Source organism: Callorhinchus milii, unplaced genomic scaffold, assembly GCF_018977255.1.
Source record: "Callorhinchus milii isolate IMCB2004 unplaced genomic scaffold, IMCB_Cmil_1.0 Scaffold21, whole genome shotgun sequence".
Classification (NCBI taxonomy): Eukaryota; Metazoa; Chordata; class Chondrichthyes; order Chimaeriformes; family Callorhinchidae; genus Callorhinchus; species Callorhinchus milii.
In genome coordinates this window covers 8,515,618-8,536,384 of record NW_024704762.1, presented here as the reverse complement: position 1 = coordinate 8,536,384, position 20,767 = coordinate 8,515,618, and the positions used below count along the sequence as shown (strand labels likewise).

Here is a 20,767-nt window from a genome sequence, read left to right as displayed (position 1 = left end):
CATTGGAAACGCCTTAAGATTTGCCTCTCGAGCGCACAGTCACTACACGTCACAGCGATGAGCGGTGGGAGCGTTTTGAGATGTGATCGGAGCTGTGATCAAGCGTAAGGAATATTATCTGTGACATCAGCCACATTTGGCCTCAAAGCACAACAAATCCGAGACTGACCAGCTGTTGGGAGTCTGGGATTTAATGAGTATGGGGGGGGAGGGGTGGGGGGGGGGGGAGAGAGACCTGGCGTGGAGTCGCTACGCCTGCTGGGAGTTGTAGTTCTTCCGATCAACCCGGAGGCCGGTCTTCGTCCGAAAAGAACTACAACGCCCAGGGTGCGCCGCGCGGACACCAATGCCTGGGCGGCAAGCGATCACGTGGCCCGCAGGAACTGCCGTCGGGTGAGCGCAACCTAACCTCCGGGCGGAAGTGCCGGAAATCAGTGACGGGCGTCGGGTCCAATCGGAGGACGCGCTCCGGCCGTGGGCTCCAAACCGACCAATGAGGCGGCGGCCGGGGAGGCGGGCGGTCGGCGCCCAAGTTAGTGTGAGGCGCAGAGTGATGCGGAGCGGGGAAGATGGTAGGTGTTTTGCGCCGCCGGGGCTTTTCGACGCGATTCAGTGGCGGCTCGAGGTGGGGGTTGGGGGGGGGGGAGTGTGTGTGTGTGTGAGCCTCGGGGAGGGGAGGGCGAGGGAACAGGCCGCGGAGGAGGGGGAGGAGGATTGGGAGAGGCCTGGGGTTAGAGTGCGGGGCGATGGAGCTCAGGAGACGGTAAGAAGAGGAGGAGGAGGAGGAGGAGAGGGAGGGAGGAGGTTGGGCAGAGAGGCCTGAGGGGAGGGAAGAAGCCTGGGGTTGGGGTTGGGATTGGGGGAGGGGGGTTGGAGGAGAGGCACTGGTGGGGGGGGGGGGGAGACGAGGGTTGGGGGTGAGAGGGGGAGAGGAGTGAGGGGTTGGGGGAAGGGAGGTTGAAAGAGGAGATTCGGGGGCAGAGGCCCCGCAGACAGACTCCCATCCCCCCCCCCCCCCCCCAGAGCAGCCTTTCTGTTAGCAGCGGCTACGGGGGGTTCATGACTGGGATTCACTGCCACAGAACATAAGACCCTCTGTTTACTTGGCAGTAAGTAGTAACCCCTTCCCTTCCCCCCCCTCTCTCCTCTCTCTCTCCCCCCCCCCCCCCCCCCCGGTTGTTGGTCGATCGGTGGCTCGCTTTCCCGGGCTAACGACCCCACACCCGGAAAAAAAAAAATCCGGTCACTGAACCCGCCGCCTGCTTTGCGCGACACCGCTGCCGTGTTTTTTTGCCCCCCCCCCCCCCCCCCCCACAATACGCAGTCACCACACTTTCCAATATTCCCTGTGAAGCGCTTTGAGACGTCTCAAACCACGCGATCAGGCGCTGTATCCAACGTAAGGATTATCGTCGTCATCAAAAGCAAAACAACTCATGACAGACCTCGTGTTCATTCAGAATCGGAATCCTGTACATTTTAATAAATACTCTGCAGCCCGAGCTGAATGGATTTTTGTAAAATATGTGTTAACGATAGAGTAACCAAAATTATATTATTAGAGGGGGAGGCGGTCAGCAGAGCAGAGAGGTGTGAATTGGAAAGCCTGAGCTATGGGATTCACCCGGGGGCCTCGGTGGGAGGTGTAAGGGGGCTGGGGTGTTTGGGTTCAGTCAGAGGTGTAAGTAAAAGATGTCTAGGTTGACGATAGGAAGACCAGGGTTGTCTCCAGTGCGTATCAGAACCTGCTTGGAAATCTCTTTATCATAGCCATCAAAAAAAAATCACACAATGGGTAGGGGTTCTACTACGCTGAAGCTTTTACAGACCCTCTATTCTGCCAGTGCTTATTGTACGGACGTGGAAAGGTGTGAGCTGAACTGCTGTAAATCTAGAGTCACTGGGTTGCATTGAGTGCGTGGGATATTGCTGGATCGAAGGTTAAGTCTAAGGCACCTGAAATATAAATCCTGGTTATTTTACTTTAATTTGATTGGAATTTAGCAGTTAGGTCTGTCTTGCAAACATGTTACAATTATGTTAGTGAGTATGTGATAGGTGGGGCTGCAAGATGCTAATCTCTTGGTGATCTGCACCATGCTTATCTGTCAGGAGTGATTTAAAAACCAAGTGGTTTTTTTTGATTGTTTTACTCTTAGGAGTGAATCTGCCTTGCTTTACGGGGGTAAACTGTCACCCAGAAAGTTTCTATTTAAAGCTGAGATTTCCCTAGAAGTATTTCATATTTTTGCCCACAAAATACACAGTCAATTCCCTTTACAATATATTCTGTGAAGCGCCTTGAGATGTCTCAACGACATGATAAGCCGCTATATCAAATGCAAGGATTATTATTATTACATTATTATAGTAATCAAGCCTTCCCTCTTGCTAGTCTTTGTAAAACACTTCAAAGTGTTATCCTGGATGGAGGTTCAAGCTCAACATGTTGTTGACTCCTAGGCTTGCTTCTAAAAGACTCATTGTCTGAAAGCACAGCCAGTAATAATAATAATATATAATAATAATCCTTGCATTTGATATAGCGCTTTTCACATCGGGAGGACATCCCAAAGCGCTTCACAGAACACACTGTAAAGTGAATTGACTGTATATTTGTGGGCGAACACGGCAGCCAATTGCGCACAGCAATGTCCCACAAACAGTCGTAGATTGAAAATGACCATTTTTTATTATTGTTTTTGGTTTTGGAGGGATTATTATTATTTGGAGGGATTAGCCAAGTGCATGACTGAGTCATACAAGCGATAGGGATGGAAACTCTCCAGTAACGCTGATATTTTTAATCTAATTTGAGGAGTTTAGGTTTGGCTTAATTTCAACGTTTTGGAAAGTTGCATTTTTATTACACCGTAGTTTCTATAGTTAAGATATTTGGATTCTGATTTTGAACTTCATAGTTCAATCATTTTCTGCGTTCAAAGAAAACTTCCCCAGTTATTATAAATGTTTGTGTGTCAGAGACCTTGGTATGTTAAAAAAGAGATGAAAGCTTTTTTGATGTCATAAGATCGATCAGTCTGTCTCCAGGTTGCTCAGTAGCAGCTTGTCAGGCCCATACATAACTACTGTATGATCCGAGGCATAAGGAGGGAGAGACAGATTGATTTCCACTGCTTCATCACAATTCTACTGCCTTCTCAACCTCCTGCCTTACCAGAGATTGTATTGTCTCAAACCCTTCATTTATCCCCTCCTTTAGTTTGCTGCCAGCTTGGCACTGGCTAGCGTTGCTTTATTTCGCCCACTTTCCATCGAGCACACATTGTCCGAGTGCTGGCGGCCTGAAGCTCCCTCCTTTCCTCAACCCTCCCCAATTCCAAGCTGCTAAGAATCTGTGGTTGGTCATTCCAGGCTGAATCCTCTCCCTTTGTTGCTTGCGGAGGATGTAGTTTGGTTGGAGATTTTCTTGAAACAAATGTGCTCCTGACTGTTGTGTTTGGTTACAGGCGGATTTCCTGAAGGGCTTGCCAGTCTATAACGAAAGCAATTTCAGCAGGTTTCATGCCGATTCTGTCTGTAAAGCCTCGGTGAGTATTTCTCTCTTCAGCCAATTTTTTTTGGGTGATGGAGTGGGGGAGGGGTTGCTGACAGGGTGTCTGCTGGCTTGACTCTAATTTCTGAGATTATGTTCCTTGTTCTGGATTCAGCTGCAAAAGGGAAGAGTCATTTTCCATTTACTTTATCAAATTATTTACTTGGAGGAATGAGTGGGAAGGCCCTCCTACACCTTTGACAAGCTTTAGGTGGTGCAGGATTGCACACAGCAATCACACTTGTGTTAGCTCAAAGGAATATCAGTTCCATGATCCCAGCCTGCCACAGTGGGAGCAGCAGGGAGTCAACTCTGGGATATTACAGTTAACAGATTTTAAATGACTGCGAAAGACTCATATGAAGTATTTTCTTGCAGAATAGAAGACCGTCGGTGTACCTGCCAACGCGAGAATACCCATCGGAACAGAGTATGTATTCAGAGTGTAGAATATTCAGAATCGGAGGATTTCCCCCAATGCCCAGGGAAAATACCATCTGAGCTTGTCATTAATCATCTGTAAAAATCTGACCTTGATAAAATCTCTTATTTGGCACTATATGAACAAAGAAGAGAGTTTCTCCTGGTATCCTGTCAAACAGATACATTCATTATTCACTGGAAATGCTTATTGCAGGATTCCTGACATACACAAAACAGCTGCTGAGTTTGTCTTATGAATATAAAGTTGTCACACTTGACAACAGTTACCTGTTAAGGTTTACCTGTGATGCACTTTGTGACTTTTCAATATGTTAAGCTGCTATATTAAATTCAATTGTTATAATTAGAAGATGTGAAGGACTCTGGGATGTTCCTCACCTGAATGGAGCTATATAAATGCAAGGTGTTGTTGTCGTGGCTTCTGAATAAAACCTGAAATTGTTACAAACTTTTTTTTAAATCTAGCCACGATACTACCACAGAAAATAATTGTTTGCATGTAATTATCAGTTGCCCTAAACAAGGAATAGTTCCTTTCTCCTTACTCCCTTCCAGTTCTCCTTCCGCTCTACTGATAGGAGAACCGGAGGAGGTCATTCAGCCCATCAAGCCTGTTCTGCCTTTGACTTATACTGCAGCCCTCACAGCTGCATTGCCCAATCTGCTTCTTTTAAAGGGTGAGCGAGACAGTGTGTCCGGGATAAGAGCGAGAGATCCTGTAGCTGAGTTCAGTATCATCCTCCAATCACATCCACGCACAAATGTTCTGAAAATAGCTTTCAAATATGAAAGCAATACCTTTTTAAATTTGCTCCTACTTATCCCAGTAGCACTGATGATGCCAAATGTACAATGTAATTAAAGTCCGTGGCATTAAACTGTTCCTCAATAATTTCACGTTTTAATCTCTTTGCATTTCACAGTCATCGTAACAGAAAAGACCAACATTTTGCTGCGGTACCTCCACCAGCAATGGGACAAAAAGGTGAGCTTAAAGCCAAACCTAGAATTGGTGGGAATCTTCAGTTAATGCAAAAGATTGGAAATGTACAGCGGGTCTATAGGTCTGTGGAAGAGAAGAGAGGTTAATGCTTTGAGGGTTCTGATGAAAGCTCTCACCCAAAACTTGAACCCATCTTTCTCTTTACGTGGAGCTTTCCTGCTTTGATTTATGAGCTAACCTAGATTTATAGAAATTACAGCACAGGAGAAGACTATTCCATCTATTGAGTTTATTGTTGAGTTGGAGGGCTGTACATAAATGCAATAAATGTTGTTTGTGCTGATGGTATCGTCTCTACTGTAGTTGCCTTACTCAAATCCCAGTCTATTGTTCTTCCTTCTTAACCTTTTCCATTGTTCCGCTTCAAATGTTTGCGTGCTTGCGTTGGTTGTCTTACTCGGACTGTATTTCGCACTGAAACGTTTTGATCTCTTTGTAGAATGCAGCGAAGAAAAGAGATCAGGAGCAGGTGGAAGTTGAAGGCGAGAGCTCAGCGCCACCACGGAAGATCGCCAGGACAGACAGCCAAGACATGATTGAAGACACTTAGCTCCCTGTCGACCCGATGCAAGTGCTTCCCTTCTCATCATGTAATGTCTTACAGTCTCCACCATGCGGCCCGTCATTTGTATATCATAGGAGCACCTTTATTTATTTCCGTGTAAAATTGTGGTCAGGGGGTATGTGAGGCGGACTGAACCAAACCCTTTGCCACAAACAAGTTCCGATTAGTGATAGACCGGTTGGTCTCTTTACAGGCTTTACTGTGGAGTCCGTGCTGGATATCTGGTTAAAGTTTAAAACAGAGTGGGAGTCTGAACCTTGCAGTTAGGAACACACAGGGGCACGTACAGTGAATGCTTTACTTGTAACCCACTGTTTGCCAGCAACAGCTTGTTACTACCTCTGCGTGCACTCTCTCCACCTCTCTCTCTCTCTCTCTCTCTCTCGCACTCTCGTTTCTCCACCTGTCTATCACTTGTCGTTTATATTCCCAGCGTATTTGATGTGGATGAATGAATTCTTCACTACAAGATGCACAACTTCCGAAACAAATTTGCAGGAAAAAAAAACTGTGTTTAAAAAAAAAAACAAATGTAAAACAAATGTCACCACTGTTGGATTACCCCATGCCCTCACCATAAAGGAGAACTGGTCCCTTTAAAAAAAAGCTGCTTTGGTGATTCTTTAGGCATGTGTTCTGCGGAGTAGCGTGGATGGATTGAATCGCCTTTGCCAATTGCAGCCTTGACTAACAAGAGGACCTTTGAGGTTTCTGCGGTGATGGCTGTGCTTGATTTTAATAAACCTTGCGAGTTTATAGAGTTCAAAATTAAAAGTTCTTTTTTTCCCCCCCGCCCCATATTTTGGGAACAGTAGTTGGCATCAGCTGAGCTTACCCTCAGAACCAATGACACTGCAGTATTTTAGACTTTTAAAAAGAAAACTTTATGTATAATAATAGTGTATTGTGGGGAGAGGGGAGTGGATTCAATTTAGGTTTTTATGCTGTGTTGAGGTGGTAACTCGCTTTAAGGACACGGTCTGTATAATTGATTAGGACTGTTTTTTTATATGCATATATAATGTATATATAAAAGAAAGCATCTGATCAATGGGAGGACCCTAGAGATTTTGGGAGGGAGCGAGTTTGGGGGCAGGAGTGGGGCTGATATAGAAACTATCTTATTGTTTTTTAAACTAGTCTCAAATATAAATGACGACATCTCGGGTTAGAGATCAGACATTACCTCACCTGATTTCATAATACTGTGAGGTGCAGTTGCCTAACTAATGTATTTGATGTGTAGAGAGAGCTTTTGCATGCTGCTGTTGATCATGAATATCCCCCATATTCAGCCAGTGGCGAGGGGGAGACTCAAGTGGGTTAATTCAGGCAGGACGGGCGTGACTGAGCTGTGTAGCCTGGTTGGAACCCCACCCAGAGCCAGCAGAGTGAGCCTGTCATGTGGTCCACAAGTCGGTTAGAAAATGCTAGAGCTGTTTGGTATTTTTAGCTTATAGCTTTCCCCCCACTCCCCCCACCACAAGGAGTATGTTGACAGTTGATCCAGTAATCCAGCTTCACGATAAATTTCATATAATTTCCCTTTTTGCTGTATAACTATTAATTGCACCTCATAACTGCTATACCCTTTTCTGTTTATCCCACACCTTTTAATACAACAATAATAAGCTTTGCATTTGATATAGCGCTTTTCACGTCTTCGAGATGTCTCGAAGCGCTTCAGACAATATACTGTAAAGTGAATTGACTGTATATTTGTGGACGAAACACAGCAGCCAGTTGCGCACAGCAGCGTGCCACAAACAGTCGTGGATTGAGTGACCAAATTTGTTAATGTGTTTTTCTTGAGGGATTGTTACCAGGCGTGTGCTGTAAGGAAACATGCCCAAAGTTTCACCCTGCCAGGAATTGAACCCAGGTCTCTCACTTGCGAGGTATATCCTTTGGATACACACACTTGTGTACCTTGTATATAAAGGTTCGCAGATACACCCACTTCCCTTGCTGTAGCTCTTTTATATAACCAGAACTCCTGCCATGCAAGCTGCTAGTGCCTCGCTTATTAGTAGAGAATCACAATGAAGAGTGGGGAGAGTTATTGACCTGCTGCATTATATACAGGGCACTCCACCCATTCAGGACAATGCTTTGTTGCTGACCTCTGTTTCAATCCTCATCAGTTCTCAAATGCTACCAGATTGATTTATTTCTGGTGAACCAAATAAGGCAATTGGTTGTCACACTGCCCTGAAAGTGAACACGTGCCTTCCCGATTCCTGTTCTAAGGCAGTATTGGAGCCCAGGCTGAGCACAGCTGATTGGAGGCATTGCCAAGACCAACTCTGCTCCAGACCCAACTTCCTGTGTTGAGGAATACAGCTGAAGCTTGACATTATCCTGAGCAGAAAAAACAATCCGACAACAACAACTGACATTTGTACAGCGCCTTTCATGTCGGGAGGACATCCCAAGGTGCTGGACGTGCAATTCTTTCTGTTGAGATTGTGAAAGAAAATTGATCCTTACCAGAAGGAAAAGATTTCAATGAAATCTCAGGTCTGGCATGATCTTAGTTGATACGTTGGACTTGGCTTTGCTCCTGGAAGAGGTGTGTTGCTATTGAGCAAGGGGGGGGAGAGGCAATCCCTAGCTGAAATGAACAGTGTCCTATTAGACTGCCTACACCAATCTTACTCCTAATCACAAGTTTTGGTACCTGCCTTGGGTGGGGGTGTTATGGTCAATAGCCTAGAAGCGACGCCCTATCATCTAGTCAAAGGTGCTCTTAATCATGACCGCCATGTTGGGAAGGGAGGAGGAATATAGATGTGGCCCTGTCCTTCAATGGCTGTGAAGTGTTGCTGGTAACGTCCGTTTGGTATCTTCGAAGTAGTGATATCTGAAGGACTCTTGAGATTTCCTGATCTGTTTGTTCACAGTACTTGGCTGCATGTCTTAGAACAAAAACACCAACCAAGAAAGTGTTGTAAGAGTAATGAGTAACTTAGGAAAGCCCTTCGGCAGTGAACCTTTAACCAATGGGAAACAAGATGTGTGTGGAAACCAATCCCTACGTGATTCATTCCTTCGCCTTCTATTCTCAGACTTCGACAATCATTTATTGAGCTGCCTTAATCTGATCTCTTGATTGTGGGTAGGAAAACAGCCGAGTTCACCTTGGGTTAAAATAAGGTGGTTAGTTTTCCATTTTCTTATACGGCAAAGCTGTTTACATCCTCATTGATAATAATAATAATAATCCTTCCCTTTGATATAGCGACAGATCAAGTCTTCGAGATGTCTCAAAGCGCTTCACAGATCGTACAGTAAAGTGAATTGACTGTAGATTCGTGGGCCAAATCATGTGTAAGCTGCTCTGATCAAAGCTGTGGAGTTTGTAGCTCAACGCTCCCCCCCCCCCCCTCACCCTTGCTATTGTTAATATGAATTTCATCTGAAAATATTTAGGGTGGGGGACGCTTTAATTCTGCACCTCCTGGCCTGGGATTGCTGTTCAGTTAAACTTACTGCAAAGTGCGAGTGAGTTTCTGGAGGTCAGGCGAGGACAGGATTAGGCTCAGCTGTGATTCCTCTCACAGTCAAATAGCATGCTGCCAGTCACTGTGACTCTCACACACGGGAATGGTCAGTCGGATTAGGGACCGCAGGCTGACAGGCTGGTAAGGAGACTGGAAATGACCCACTTATCTGCACTACGGTGCTTTTCTAAATATAAAAATGAAGGCAGACTGTTAGCACAAAACAGCTCTGGTCTGCAAGTTTGAGGTGTGGCGTTGAGTTCGGGAAGGGGAGGAACATTCTACTCCAGTACCGGCAATCCTCCTCTTCCCATCCCCATCACAATCGCAAAGATGCTTTACTCTGCTCCAGTTAAGACTTGTGTGATTTCAGGAATCGATGCAATGCAGTGGGCGCTGGTTTTGAGCCCTGCTAGCGTTCACTTATTTGGGGAGGTCAAATTTACAACGCTATGGAGAGAGGGGGGGAGTGGGATTCATTTGGATATCTCTTTCAAGAGTCAGCATAGGCACGATGGGCCGAATGGCCTCCTTCTGTGCTGTATAATTCTATGATTCTATGATACTATTTATACTGTCCTTGTTACAGTGGTTTCCAGCCCAGTGTTGATGCAATGTTCTTATGCTGATGGGAGCCCTTATTGGAAGCTGCGTGCAATTCCCTTGCAGCTATAGCTTCATTCTCCTACCCCGAACATCTATTCAATCCATATCACTCTCATGTGGCCATGTCACATGTTGACAACGCAACCAGAATGTTGGCAGCAGTCCTGCCCCAGTCAATCCAGGATTTTGGCAACCAGCCTGCTCTGATCTCCCGGGTCTGATGATAAATGGGGTGTCGGTGATGTAACATTGAAATGAAAGGTGGGGACGTGGAGAGCTGAGCAGGTAGCTGTTAGAGTGAATAATTGGGCTTTCATGTCTGTCCTTTGTGGTTGGCTTTCCTCTTTCACCTGCTTGCTGTTTGCTGTCGTTTTAGTTTGTCGCACAGAGAAATGCAAGGCCTGGGACAAGGCAAGGTCTCCCATTGAGACTAGTCAGGGCTCAGCAGTGTTTCTTTGGGCCTATGGCTAGGGACATCATCACAGTATTTGCCGAGGACCACCGTAATTCCTGAATAGGTTGAATCCAGCGATGGGTAAAATCTTGCTCTCTTTTTCTTAAAGAAAAAAACATAATTTCCCTTTTAGAGTTTCTGCTGAGCTTTTCAGTTTTCGACGTGCTGTCAGATGGAGCATTTGCAAATGTATTTAAAGCGCAGCCTGACACAGCTACAAAATATACACACTGCCCTGCCAGCCACATTGAGACACTATAATGTCCTCTTGAAATAAACCAGTAACTTGCATTGTAAAGGATTACTCCAGTAATTCTCTTACTCATTCCCGACTTCCCCATCTTCAATGCACATTGCAAGGTTCTTTGACCATTCCTACAGTCACTTGCCTGGCTCAGTGTCATGCTCCACCACTACCTGTAGAGCTCTATATAAATGAATGTTGTGTTGTTTTTCTTATTTTTGGGCAGGAAACACACCTCTTGGTTCTGTGTACACTGATTTTATTGAATTGTTTTATGCAGCATTACAAAAATATGACAAAATAAATTAAAGGAAAAAATAGAACCCTTTTTGCATGTAAAGGAAACCCGTTGGATCCCTCGTAACATCAAGAAAACAGGAGAACAGACGATGTTGAGGAGGCAGGATTCACAAATACCTTGTTTCCATGTCAATGAGTCTATAAATACCCTCCCTCCATTTACAATTTCATCACTTCACCGATGGCTCCTTTCTGAGCACAGGAACCCAGAGCAGAAAACTTGGATCAGTTTAATAAGACGATCCTATCGGCATACCAAGGTCAGAAACTGAGGTAACAAAGACTCTGTGTTAAAGCCACCAGATATTCACAATGGGTGAATTATAACAGGTTCCCCGATAACTATCAGAAACCAGAACCTTTTGTAAGTGGTGCTGGGGGCGGGGGGGGGATTATAATGGCAGAAAATATAATCGTCAACTCACTTTAAAAAGAACATTTCAGTACTGATGTCTTTTAGACCTTTCTTCCTGATTTCCCTCGTTAGCCTCATCAGGACAAGGAGAGGTTTGGGAACGGCATTGAGGGTGGACGTTGCATTAACCTGCATCACTTTGTTCGAATAACCGTTCAGTGGGTCAATATTCAGTTGTAAACGGTGCCACTGTATATTGTCCATTGCATTCCATCTGGATACAAGTGACTGCACCTATCAATCAGATGAACTGAGTACTCTTGTCAGTTCTAACTTTCATGGTCATGCAGCCAAATGTTGAACGATGGAGAGATATCCACAAACCACTATGTAGCAAATGATGGAAAAGTGGGAAATGATCATTGAGAGTTCAAGACTACTTCAATGAGTTTGCATGAGATTGACCTGATGTGCACACAACCACACAGGGGTTTATGCTGAACACCTTGGAGCTAACTACCTCCCCCATATTCTAAAATACCTTTGACTCGAGAGTTAAAGCAGCAACACTGTGGTGCATCAATTTAGGAAATCAACTTAGTGACATTTTTTGCAAAGGAAATTTTGGTAACCGTGTTTCTTCTCGGAACGGTTGACTCTTACATTGCAAAAGGGTGTAGAATTTATTCGCTGTCTAAATGCAACTTAACAAAACCTCAGCTGCCAGGAGTCGAGCCCTCAACAAGATGGAGAGGAAAGTGGACTTAACAACTGATGGGACATTAATGATGATTGAGCAAATCCAGGACATTGCTTGATTGATGTGAATGTGATTCACCAATTGAGCCGACCAGTAGGAGCCTGATTTCATGAAACCAATAGAACAAAATGAGAGAGATTGATAGAATACGGCACTCTCACACACCAATAAGGAAAAGACACAGTGACTTCAGAAGCAGCTTCAAAGATTTTCAATGAATCTTCTCGTTAAAGGTAGGAATACTGTGTGTATTGTGAATAAATCACATGTTACTGAGGCTTTTACATTGCAATGTACACCCCCTTCACCAGTATAAAGGGCTTTTATCCCCATGACTTATCCTATATGTTCAGGGACCATTTCTAATCGGTCGTCATGACTACCAATGTGATGGTAATTGAGTAGAGATTGCAACCAATCCCTTTTAAACAACAAACCTCTCTACTAATACTTTTTTTTGGGGGGAGGGGGAGTTTTGCTTTCATTAGATGAGTAATGTCACTGATTGAAAATGTGCATGATTGGGGAGACTGGTGACTGTGTCAGTAGCATTGGAAGTGAAAACTGTGAAGCTCATTCTGTTCTGATCCATCAAAGTACCTTATACTCAACCTAAGAGTAACACTTCCTACACAAAGTGGACATTTCCGTTTCCCATGTCAGTCAATCATTGGCAATCTGCAGAATTCTGGTCATTTCTTTGGTACGAGGCTAGATTGGGGCTTTGCTCCTTGGGAGTTCCTCCCGATGTGAAAGGCGCTATACAAATGTAATTTGTTGTTGTTGCTCACTTCAAAGCCTAACATCTGTGAAAGTAGAGGAACTATCATAACGGCTTCTCAACTTGAAACATTTTGTGTTTTATAATAATTGGCAAGTCTAGTTAGCGGCTCGGCCCCGGGATCCATTATTGTGAAGCGCTCTGAGACGCCGTCCGGCGTGGAGGGCGCTATATAAATCCAAGTTGTTGTTGTTGTTATGTAGGCAAACGTGGCACCAGCTTGCACAAGCAAGTTCCTACAACCGTGAGGCAAACAAGCAACTTATCTGGAGGACTGTTGGTCAGAACACCAGGAGAAAAGCCATTCCCTTTTCATTTTCTCTTTTATCACGGGATCTTTAACTTTCACTTGTAACATGCAGACAGAATCCCCATTTAACATCTCATTCCTAAAGGTAGCACCCCTTTGATAACGCAGCACTTCTCCCAGGATTGCACTGGAGTGTCAGCCTGGGATATAAGCTCAGGTCCTGATTTGGGATGTGCACCTGTGACCTTCTTTCACAGAGATGAGAGTGCTATGAACTTAAGCCAATCTTAGCAGTCAGTCATTTCTGCAGGGATTCAGTCAGTTATCTCCAAGCACCTGCAGCTAGTGAACTGATAGGAAATCAATCATTACCCACAAGTTGGACTTTATGGGAGAAGTTCACAGCCTTTAACAGCGGAAGTCCATTCCATCGCATGGTCACACAATTCAAAATATTGTTTAAAAAAAAGATATTGATAACCTGTCAATGAGGAAAAGCGTAGAGACACCAAATATGTGTCCGCAAATAGGCTCTAATCAATGGCTTCAATACACGATATAAGCAACATTGGTTGCTTATATTCAGTTCCTGTTAAAAGAGATAAATAAGGGAAGATAATATATCATTCCAGTACATTCTGCTCGTTGGGTCAAAGCCTTATGGAAATAATCTTAGAAAAACAGGCAACCTATGGAAATGGAATGGAAATGATTAGGAATTTGCTGCTAACAGGGCCTTGGAGGTAGCTTCACCCTTCATCCTTTCCAGTCGTACCAGCTGCATGCATTGCTTGGACCTCAAATGCTTTGGCAAAAAAAAATGTCATGTTAATACGTTAAACAAACAATGTACACAGGGAAACAGTATCGACACAGAGAGGTAAAACAGGAAGGTCAAAGAGATTTCAGGATGGCTTGGCAAGATCCCATACTCCAGTCAAACAAAAGTTTGTATTTGTAAAGCCAGGCGCTTCAACCACCTACTGTTAAAATGCAGGTTAACCATTCCCTGCCTTGAATAATAAGCCCTCTATATATGTATATATATGTATATATATATATGAAGGAAGATTAGGAACAGGTTCATTTGAAATAGTGCAATCTCATCATCTCATGCAAGGGGAAAGTTTTGGCTGGTGGACACAATCTTCAAGTAGAGGATTACTACGGTGGGACTATGTTTAACCAGAGATGGGTTGACTCAAGTCTCCTGGAGAGAAGGTAAGTAGAGGAGATTATCCAAAGAGCATGGGTTGCTGAAAACATTTTAACTTTGACTCTCGTTGTTTTCGAAGAGATTACTTGTTGAAAGGGCACAATTTCCTTCTGAGCATTTCATCAAATCAACACGCTCAGCTTCCTGTTCAGTGGGAAACAAAGCCGCTAATACTGAACGACCGACCATTTTACTTTTCTTTGAGGCAGGAAGACTGAAGTGTGACAAATACATAATAGCCTTCCAAAGCAGCTCTGCATTGAAATGAAGGGTGTGGCAGCCATCTTGGTTCCAATAATAATATCTTCAGCACATCTTCACGTTGGAAGGCAATTCTTAAACGTGGACTTTATTCTTAAACTTTGTGTCTCAAATAGGACCCTTGAACTCTGGAGCCAAGCAGCCTGACTGATCTACTGCAAAGGGTCCTCTTCAATCCTTTCTCTTTGGAGAATATTGAACAGGGTCTTTTATAACTCAACAGACACATTGCCATCTGTCGCTCCCAACAGATCAGCCATTCCAGAAAGAACTTGCTTTTGTACCCGTTCCTTTTCACGTCGAAATGTCTCAAAGAGCTTCACAATCCAGTGCAGTCAAGTCAAGTCAAGTAGTGAATGTTTTGGCAAGTTACGTTCAGTTTTACACTCGAATAATTTGAATAATTACACATAATAATTTGAATGAAGATCCCAGCCGTATGCAGAAGTTATTCACATCCAGATTGGAACTTGTTTATCCATGTATGTTGAAAGAGTTTCCTGGCGCAGTGAAGATTATATCCGATTATATACATATATACATCTATACATATACAGCAGAGAAACCTAATTCACCATATACACAGATGGGGTGAGAGTTAGCTGGTTAGGTCAGGAGATAATTGAGTGGTAGTGATAGGCCAGGAGGCACAAAGCTAATAAGCTTTGGGAATGTTTGTCGAGTGTCAAAGACTCAATGGCCTTGTCTCATTAGTAGCTGTTACTATTCCTTACAATAGTACTGAGATTTAATTTCTCCTCACTAATGTTTGCCTTTAATTTGCCTTACCTTTCTGGACAGGTGTGCTGAGCGCAGTGGAGACAGTGGGACATGAGCGAGACAAAAATCAGTAAGACACAGGACTTGAAGATGTAGGTAATCAGGTGACAGATACTCCATTAAAACTGTATTTGATGGAAACAGTTTGTGATGAGGAAATCTCTCTCCTCTAAAGCCTCTTATTGGCTGGGCATCTTTGCGGTGACCTCTGCAACTGTTTTATGTGCCGTTCGATGATTCTAAAGCGTTTACGTTGATTTTCATCTATTTTTTGCTGAGTTTATCAGGACGGATTTGGTGAGATTCTGCAGAGCGATGTCAACTGCCACTGTCAATCGATGTGACTCAAAACTGTGGGTGTGGGGAAAGGGGTGGGAGGAAAAGGGTTATTTAAAAACATTGTCATAAAATATTGAAGTAAATTAGTCAAGAGCTTCCCTCCCAATGGCCAACAGAATTGTACACTGTCGGAAACAGAGGTGAACACACCAGGAATGTTCTTGGCTTGACCTGTGCTTACTTAATATGTTGATCTCTTGTGGGGGGGGCAGCAATCTGAAGCTAGGGAGAGGAGAAGAGGGGTAACTTCCTGCGGCTGGCTGCTCATCTGGCAAGTGCACAAACTTTGAGATTGAGTGAGGACAGGATCGGGATCAACTGTAATTGCCATGTCCTTATTCGCACCTCCAACGCTCAAATAGGCTTCCTGACTCTTAGCTGTCCATGGGCCCGACACAATGACACTGCAGGGAGGTAGTGAGAAGCGTCCAGCGCCCATTGAACCACACTCCAGTATAAGCTGAGAGGGGGAATTGGTGATGTGGGGGTGGGGAGGGAAACAGAGGTCAGTGCCAGAAATTCCTGGCGTTGGCTGCGGGGTGTAAAAGCAAGGAGTTTGCACCAAACTACACACTGTATATAAAGACGTTGAGAACCTTGTTTCCAGATACAGATCTCTATCCCTGCAGATTGTTATTACTTAAAAACTAAAACCGGAACTTCTTCTGCTTTTCTTTTTTAAAAAAAAAAAAAATCCTTTAAACGATGCTTTGGCCCAGTCTCCACTCTCCCGAGGAGCCCTTGAAGATTGTGCCATCCGTGGCCCTCTGTTGAGTATAATGCGTTAACGTTTGGGGCTGTTGGACTCGTCGGAGAAGTGTGCGCTGGGCTCCTCAGCGCTCGCTGCCTCCGTTAGTCCGTTCAGGTCTGACTTGCTGCTGGCTTTGTCACCGCTCTCAAACGCTCCGCTGGCTTTGGGCTGCGATGTGTTTGCGCCGTTGTTTCCGCTTATGTCCGACTTCCCGAAGTTGAAAAGCTTCCCGGGGTTAAAGGGCTTGGTCGGCGACTGAACTTTCTCCTTCTCCTTCTCGGCCGTTGCTTCCTTCTTCCCGTCGGCCGGCGACTTGAGAAACTTGAAGCTCAGGAACCCCGGCAGTTTGCTCTCGCTCGTGGTGGGTGACTGAGGAGACTTTGCAGTGGTGGAGTTGGCGGAGTTAGCTGCCCCGCCGCTGCCCGACAGAAACTTGCCCTGAAGCGGGATTATCTGCTTGAGTTTCATCACGTTGTTGGAGGCCAGCAGCGAGCTGGGGCGCTTGGGCTTCTCCAGCGTTTGGGAAGAACCGCTGGACGACTTGGATTTGCCGTGACCTTTCTCCTGAGCGTGCTCAGACCCCGAACCTCTCCCTTCCTCCTTTCCCGTCTCCCTGTCCTTCCTGGACTGGTTATGTTCCTTCTGTTCCTGTCGATGTTTCTCCTCTTCCTCCCGCTGTTTGCGCTTCTGCTGCTGCTGGTAGTGTTGCTGCGCGTGCCTCTCGTGCTTCTGAGAAGATAGAAAGCAAAAGGTATGAGGTTGTGCGTCCGAGCCCCACGTAGGGACTTTGATCTCACAGTCTCGGCTGACACATCGGCGCAGCAATGGGGGGGGGTGTGTGTTACTTTATTGAGAGTCCCGTAGTGTAGTGGTTAGCACGCTCGGCTCGCAAGCGAGAGGACCCGGGTTCGAAAAGCAAGTGGCCACCGTTAGCTCCGGCCTGTGGAAAAGACACTGAGTGAGCGAAAAGGAAATTAAACCAGAACGTCCTCGAGGAAAACCTTACCTTGAAGGCCTCCCTACGCTGGTATTCCAGTTTGGCCATTTCCTCTGCCACCCAGGCAGGTACGTCGGGGATTGCGCTGGTGAGCACGTACTTCAGGAGGAAGGCAAAGTGCTGCGAAGAGAGAGAGAGAGCCATCACTGATACCCCAGCACCCCTCCACTCCAATACACCACTCAGCCCATCACTGGAACACTCTCTGATTTCCTCCTCACTGACGGTGGGTTTGGGAGGGGCCGGGAAAAACATTCTTACCTCCAGGATCACCACACTGATGACCGCCATCTCCGAGCTGAGCCAGGGGAACAAGCGCTGCAGTTGCCCACACTGGCCGATCAGGTAGCAATTCACGATGATCGCAATGACTCCCACCGCCTCCATCACGTTCTGAGGAAAGAGAGTAAATCAGGAGCAAAGGGGCAAAACACAAAAGGCGTAGGTAGTTATGGAGAATAGATTGTGCTGTGTGCATTACAGAGGATAGCAGGCACTGTGGACATTGCAGAGAATGGAGTCCCATAGCATTAGAGGTTAGCGCACTCGCCTCACAAGCGAGAGGACCCGTATTTGATTCCCGGGCAGGGCAAAACCTTAGGCAGGTTTCCTTACTCCACACGCCTCTGTCTACTTAGCAGTAAGTAAGAACCCGGGCTGTGCGCTGATTGGCGGATCACTTTACGGGGAGGGAATAATCCCTCCAAAAAAATGGAAACAACAAAAAAAAAGTTAAATTGGTCACTCGATCCACGACTGTTTGTGGGACGCTGCTGTGCGCAATTTCACCCACAAAAATACAGTCAGTCCACTTTACCATCTACGCTTTGAGATGATGTGGTAAGGCGCTATATCAAATGCAGGGATTATTATTATTATAAAATATCAGTTCCTACGTACATTACGAAGACGCTGTGAATCAGTATGGTGTAACCACATTACAAATGAAGACAGGTATCAGTCAGGTTGTTTTCTCTTACCTGCCATTGGCCAATGCTGTCCACCCTTTGCCCAAAGGGCCGTTGGGAGCCGGTGCAGATCTTGAAAGCGTCGCTACGGATCTCGATCACGTTATTGATCAGCGCGCACATAGCTGCCAGGGGGAAGGCCGAGGAGAAGAGCACCACATAGCCAAACTGAATGAACATCTCCTGATAATCCTGGAAGGTGTCCTGAGAAGAAGCGATGCCCAAACTGTGCTCAATATTCCACATGTTTCACCAAAGTTATTCAATGAGGAGATGATACCTTCACCTTCCCCTTCCACCCCCCAACCCTCTGGCTTGGGGTCAGACTCCGCCACTGTCAAGCGCTCCGGAACTCTACCCCGCGGGAAGGGCCCTATATAAATGCAAGTTGTTGTTGTAGTATCAGCACAGACTTGATGTCTGCCTTCACTTCTATCAAATTACCGCTTCTCACCTACAGAGGGCGAAAGTGACCAGGGGTCTGGTCAGTTCGGGGTGGGGCGGGGGGGGGGGGGGGGGGAGGGGGGAAAGGGTTTCCATTCCAGAGCATTGTTTAATTGCACGTTTCAGATGCTGAATATTGGAAGAAAAGTATTTAAGTAAAAGTGACTTTACTGATTGTGTAACGGCGATGACCGTGAGGATGTGCGTGTAAAGATATCAACGGGCGGAGCTGTGTGGTTTTAAGCTGGTTAGACTCCAGCAGTTACCCCCAACGCACACTCTGGCCCCCACCCCCTAAGCCTTGGCTCTCACCAACCTGTGCCTAATACTTTGCGGAATTAGGTTAAGCAGGGGCCTCCCTCCAGGGAGAGAGCTTCAGCGCGTTCCATTCCAACAACCCATCTCGGGAATCTCCACGTGCAGGTGGGATACGCAAAGAATTCTCAGTTGGGTTTCGAGACTCTTAAAAGCGCGGAGACGGGTTTCCGTGTGTGTCAGATGCCCGGCTGACACCCCCCCCATCCACCACCCCACTCCCAATTAAAATCACGGTGTCTCAGGTGTAAAGCCCGGTGGGGTGAAGGGGGAAGTGGGAGTTGACGAGGTACCTCGTATTTTTGCATACAGCTCTCGATTTCGGCCTGGGTGAGGGGCGAGTCCCCGTCCTCCTCTGGGGGGTCCATCCAGGACAGCCTGTTGGCCACGGGCTCGGGGGCCTCCGCGTCCCCTTCGCTGGTCATCCTCCTCCTGTGCCGCAGGGCGCAGCCCAGCTCCTTGCCATCCGCGGCTGCCTCTGCAGCCTCGCCCTCGGACCTCGTGCTCTCGTAGTCCTCGCACAGCTGGAAGACCATGTCTCCGCCCGGGCCTCTCTCCATCATCATGGGGCTGCCCTCCTCCAGGAACACGCTCTCCAGCACGGCGTCCATCTCGCACTCCTTGTCCTCCCTGCTCGGCTTGTCCGTGTTCCCCGCGAAGCTCACCTTCTTGGCCAGCCGGAGCCCGCAGTCCAATACGTTCTCCTCCTCCCTCTCCTCTTCGTTCTCATCTTCCTCTTCCTCGGGCACCCCGCAGCCCCCGTTGATGCACTTCTTCTCCCGCTTCGACCCCTCCCCCGGGACATGCCCCCCCTCCTCCACCTCGTCCCCCGGACTCGCCCTCTCCACGTGGGGCGAGTACTTGAAGATACTGACCAGCACCTTCCACATGGTCTGCAGCGTCAGGTGCCCCTGTTTGTACTTCTCGTACAGCAGTGGCTGCATCACCTCCTTGATGTTCTGCAAAATCTGCCTGGTGATCAATAGCGCCGCCAACATCTGGAGAGAGAGAGACCAGACTAGAGTGAGTGAGCAGCTGCTCACATACACCCTCCCTCCCTCGCCACACGCAGGCTCTCCCTGGTGCCAGCCCGGGCACAGGCACCGACTGCAACGCAAGCAGCGGCTTCAGGCACATCAATGCTGTTATGGGCACTGACTCTGTGTGTGTATGTGTGTGTGCGTGTGTATGAGACAGCACTGCCTGTGATCGACTCTGTGTGGGTATGAGGCAGCAGAGACAATATTGACTGTGTGTTTTGAGACAGCACTCATTGTGTGTGTGTGAGAGAGAGAGAGCACTAACTGTGTGATGTGTTTGAGACAGCAGAGACAATACTGACTCTTTGTGTGTGTGGGTGAGAGAGAGAGAGAGAGAGAGACACACTGTGTGTGTCAGCGCTGACTGCCCAGCAGGTAGCTGTATTATTTTGACTCAGGTCACATTGCCAAAGCAGACAGCGTGCGGCTGTGAGCCGGGACGAGAGCTGGAGCGGACACACGCTGCAGAAGTGACACATTTGAATTCAAAGCAGGCGTAAATCACAGTACATTGTGCCCACGGTTTCTCCGGGCTGCAGACTGGATGCCTCTGTGCTTCTCCCTTACCCAGCAGCGTATTTCACTCTCTATCCATCATGTATTTAAGGACAGATTGAGATGGGAATTGACATTTCTCCCTCTCCCCTTCCCCCTCGGCTGAAAAGCTGACTCACTCACTTCCTGACTGCACTGCAGTAACAGAGCGCGGAGCTTGATATCTGCAAGTGCATTACATTCCCAGCACTGCCCTGACAGCAATATTTCATCGCAGTGACTGTAAGCAGAACCTTTCCAATAAAAGTCCCTCTGAACACACAGCAAAAGTTACGACCTT

The 20,767-nt window shown here is 46.5% G+C and overlaps 2 protein-coding genes across 2 annotated transcripts in view; one reads left to right on the top strand and one right to left on the bottom strand.

Moving 5' to 3' along the window:
* Positions 1-489: 489 nt before the first annotated feature.
* Positions 490-6,365, top strand: dda1 (DET1 and DDB1 associated 1). Its single transcript, XM_007898855.2, has 5 exons — positions 490-572; positions 3,471-3,551; positions 3,935-3,986; positions 4,924-4,985; positions 5,443-6,365. The coding sequence occupies exons 1-5, from the start codon at positions 570-572 to the stop codon at positions 5,551-5,553; spliced, it is 309 nt and encodes a 102-aa protein (XP_007897046.1). The 5' UTR covers positions 490-569; the 3' UTR covers positions 5,554-6,365.
* A 6,509-nt stretch (positions 6,366-12,874) lies between these two features.
* Positions 12,875-20,767, bottom strand: part of ano8b (anoctamin 8b) — a 29,625-nt gene continuing 21,732 nt past the window's right edge. Inside the window, exons 14-18 of the mRNA XM_042342867.1 lie at positions 19,186-19,890; positions 18,146-18,337; positions 17,427-17,558; positions 17,175-17,285; positions 12,875-16,897 (exon numbers count right to left, since the gene is read on the bottom strand). Of these exons, the coding sequence (XP_042198801.1) occupies positions 16,202-16,897; positions 17,175-17,285; positions 17,427-17,558; positions 18,146-18,337; positions 19,186-19,890 (1,836 nt within the window). The 3' untranslated portion in view covers positions 12,875-16,201. The remainder of the gene's footprint in view (positions 16,898-17,174; positions 17,286-17,426; positions 17,559-18,145; positions 18,338-19,185; positions 19,891-20,767) is intronic.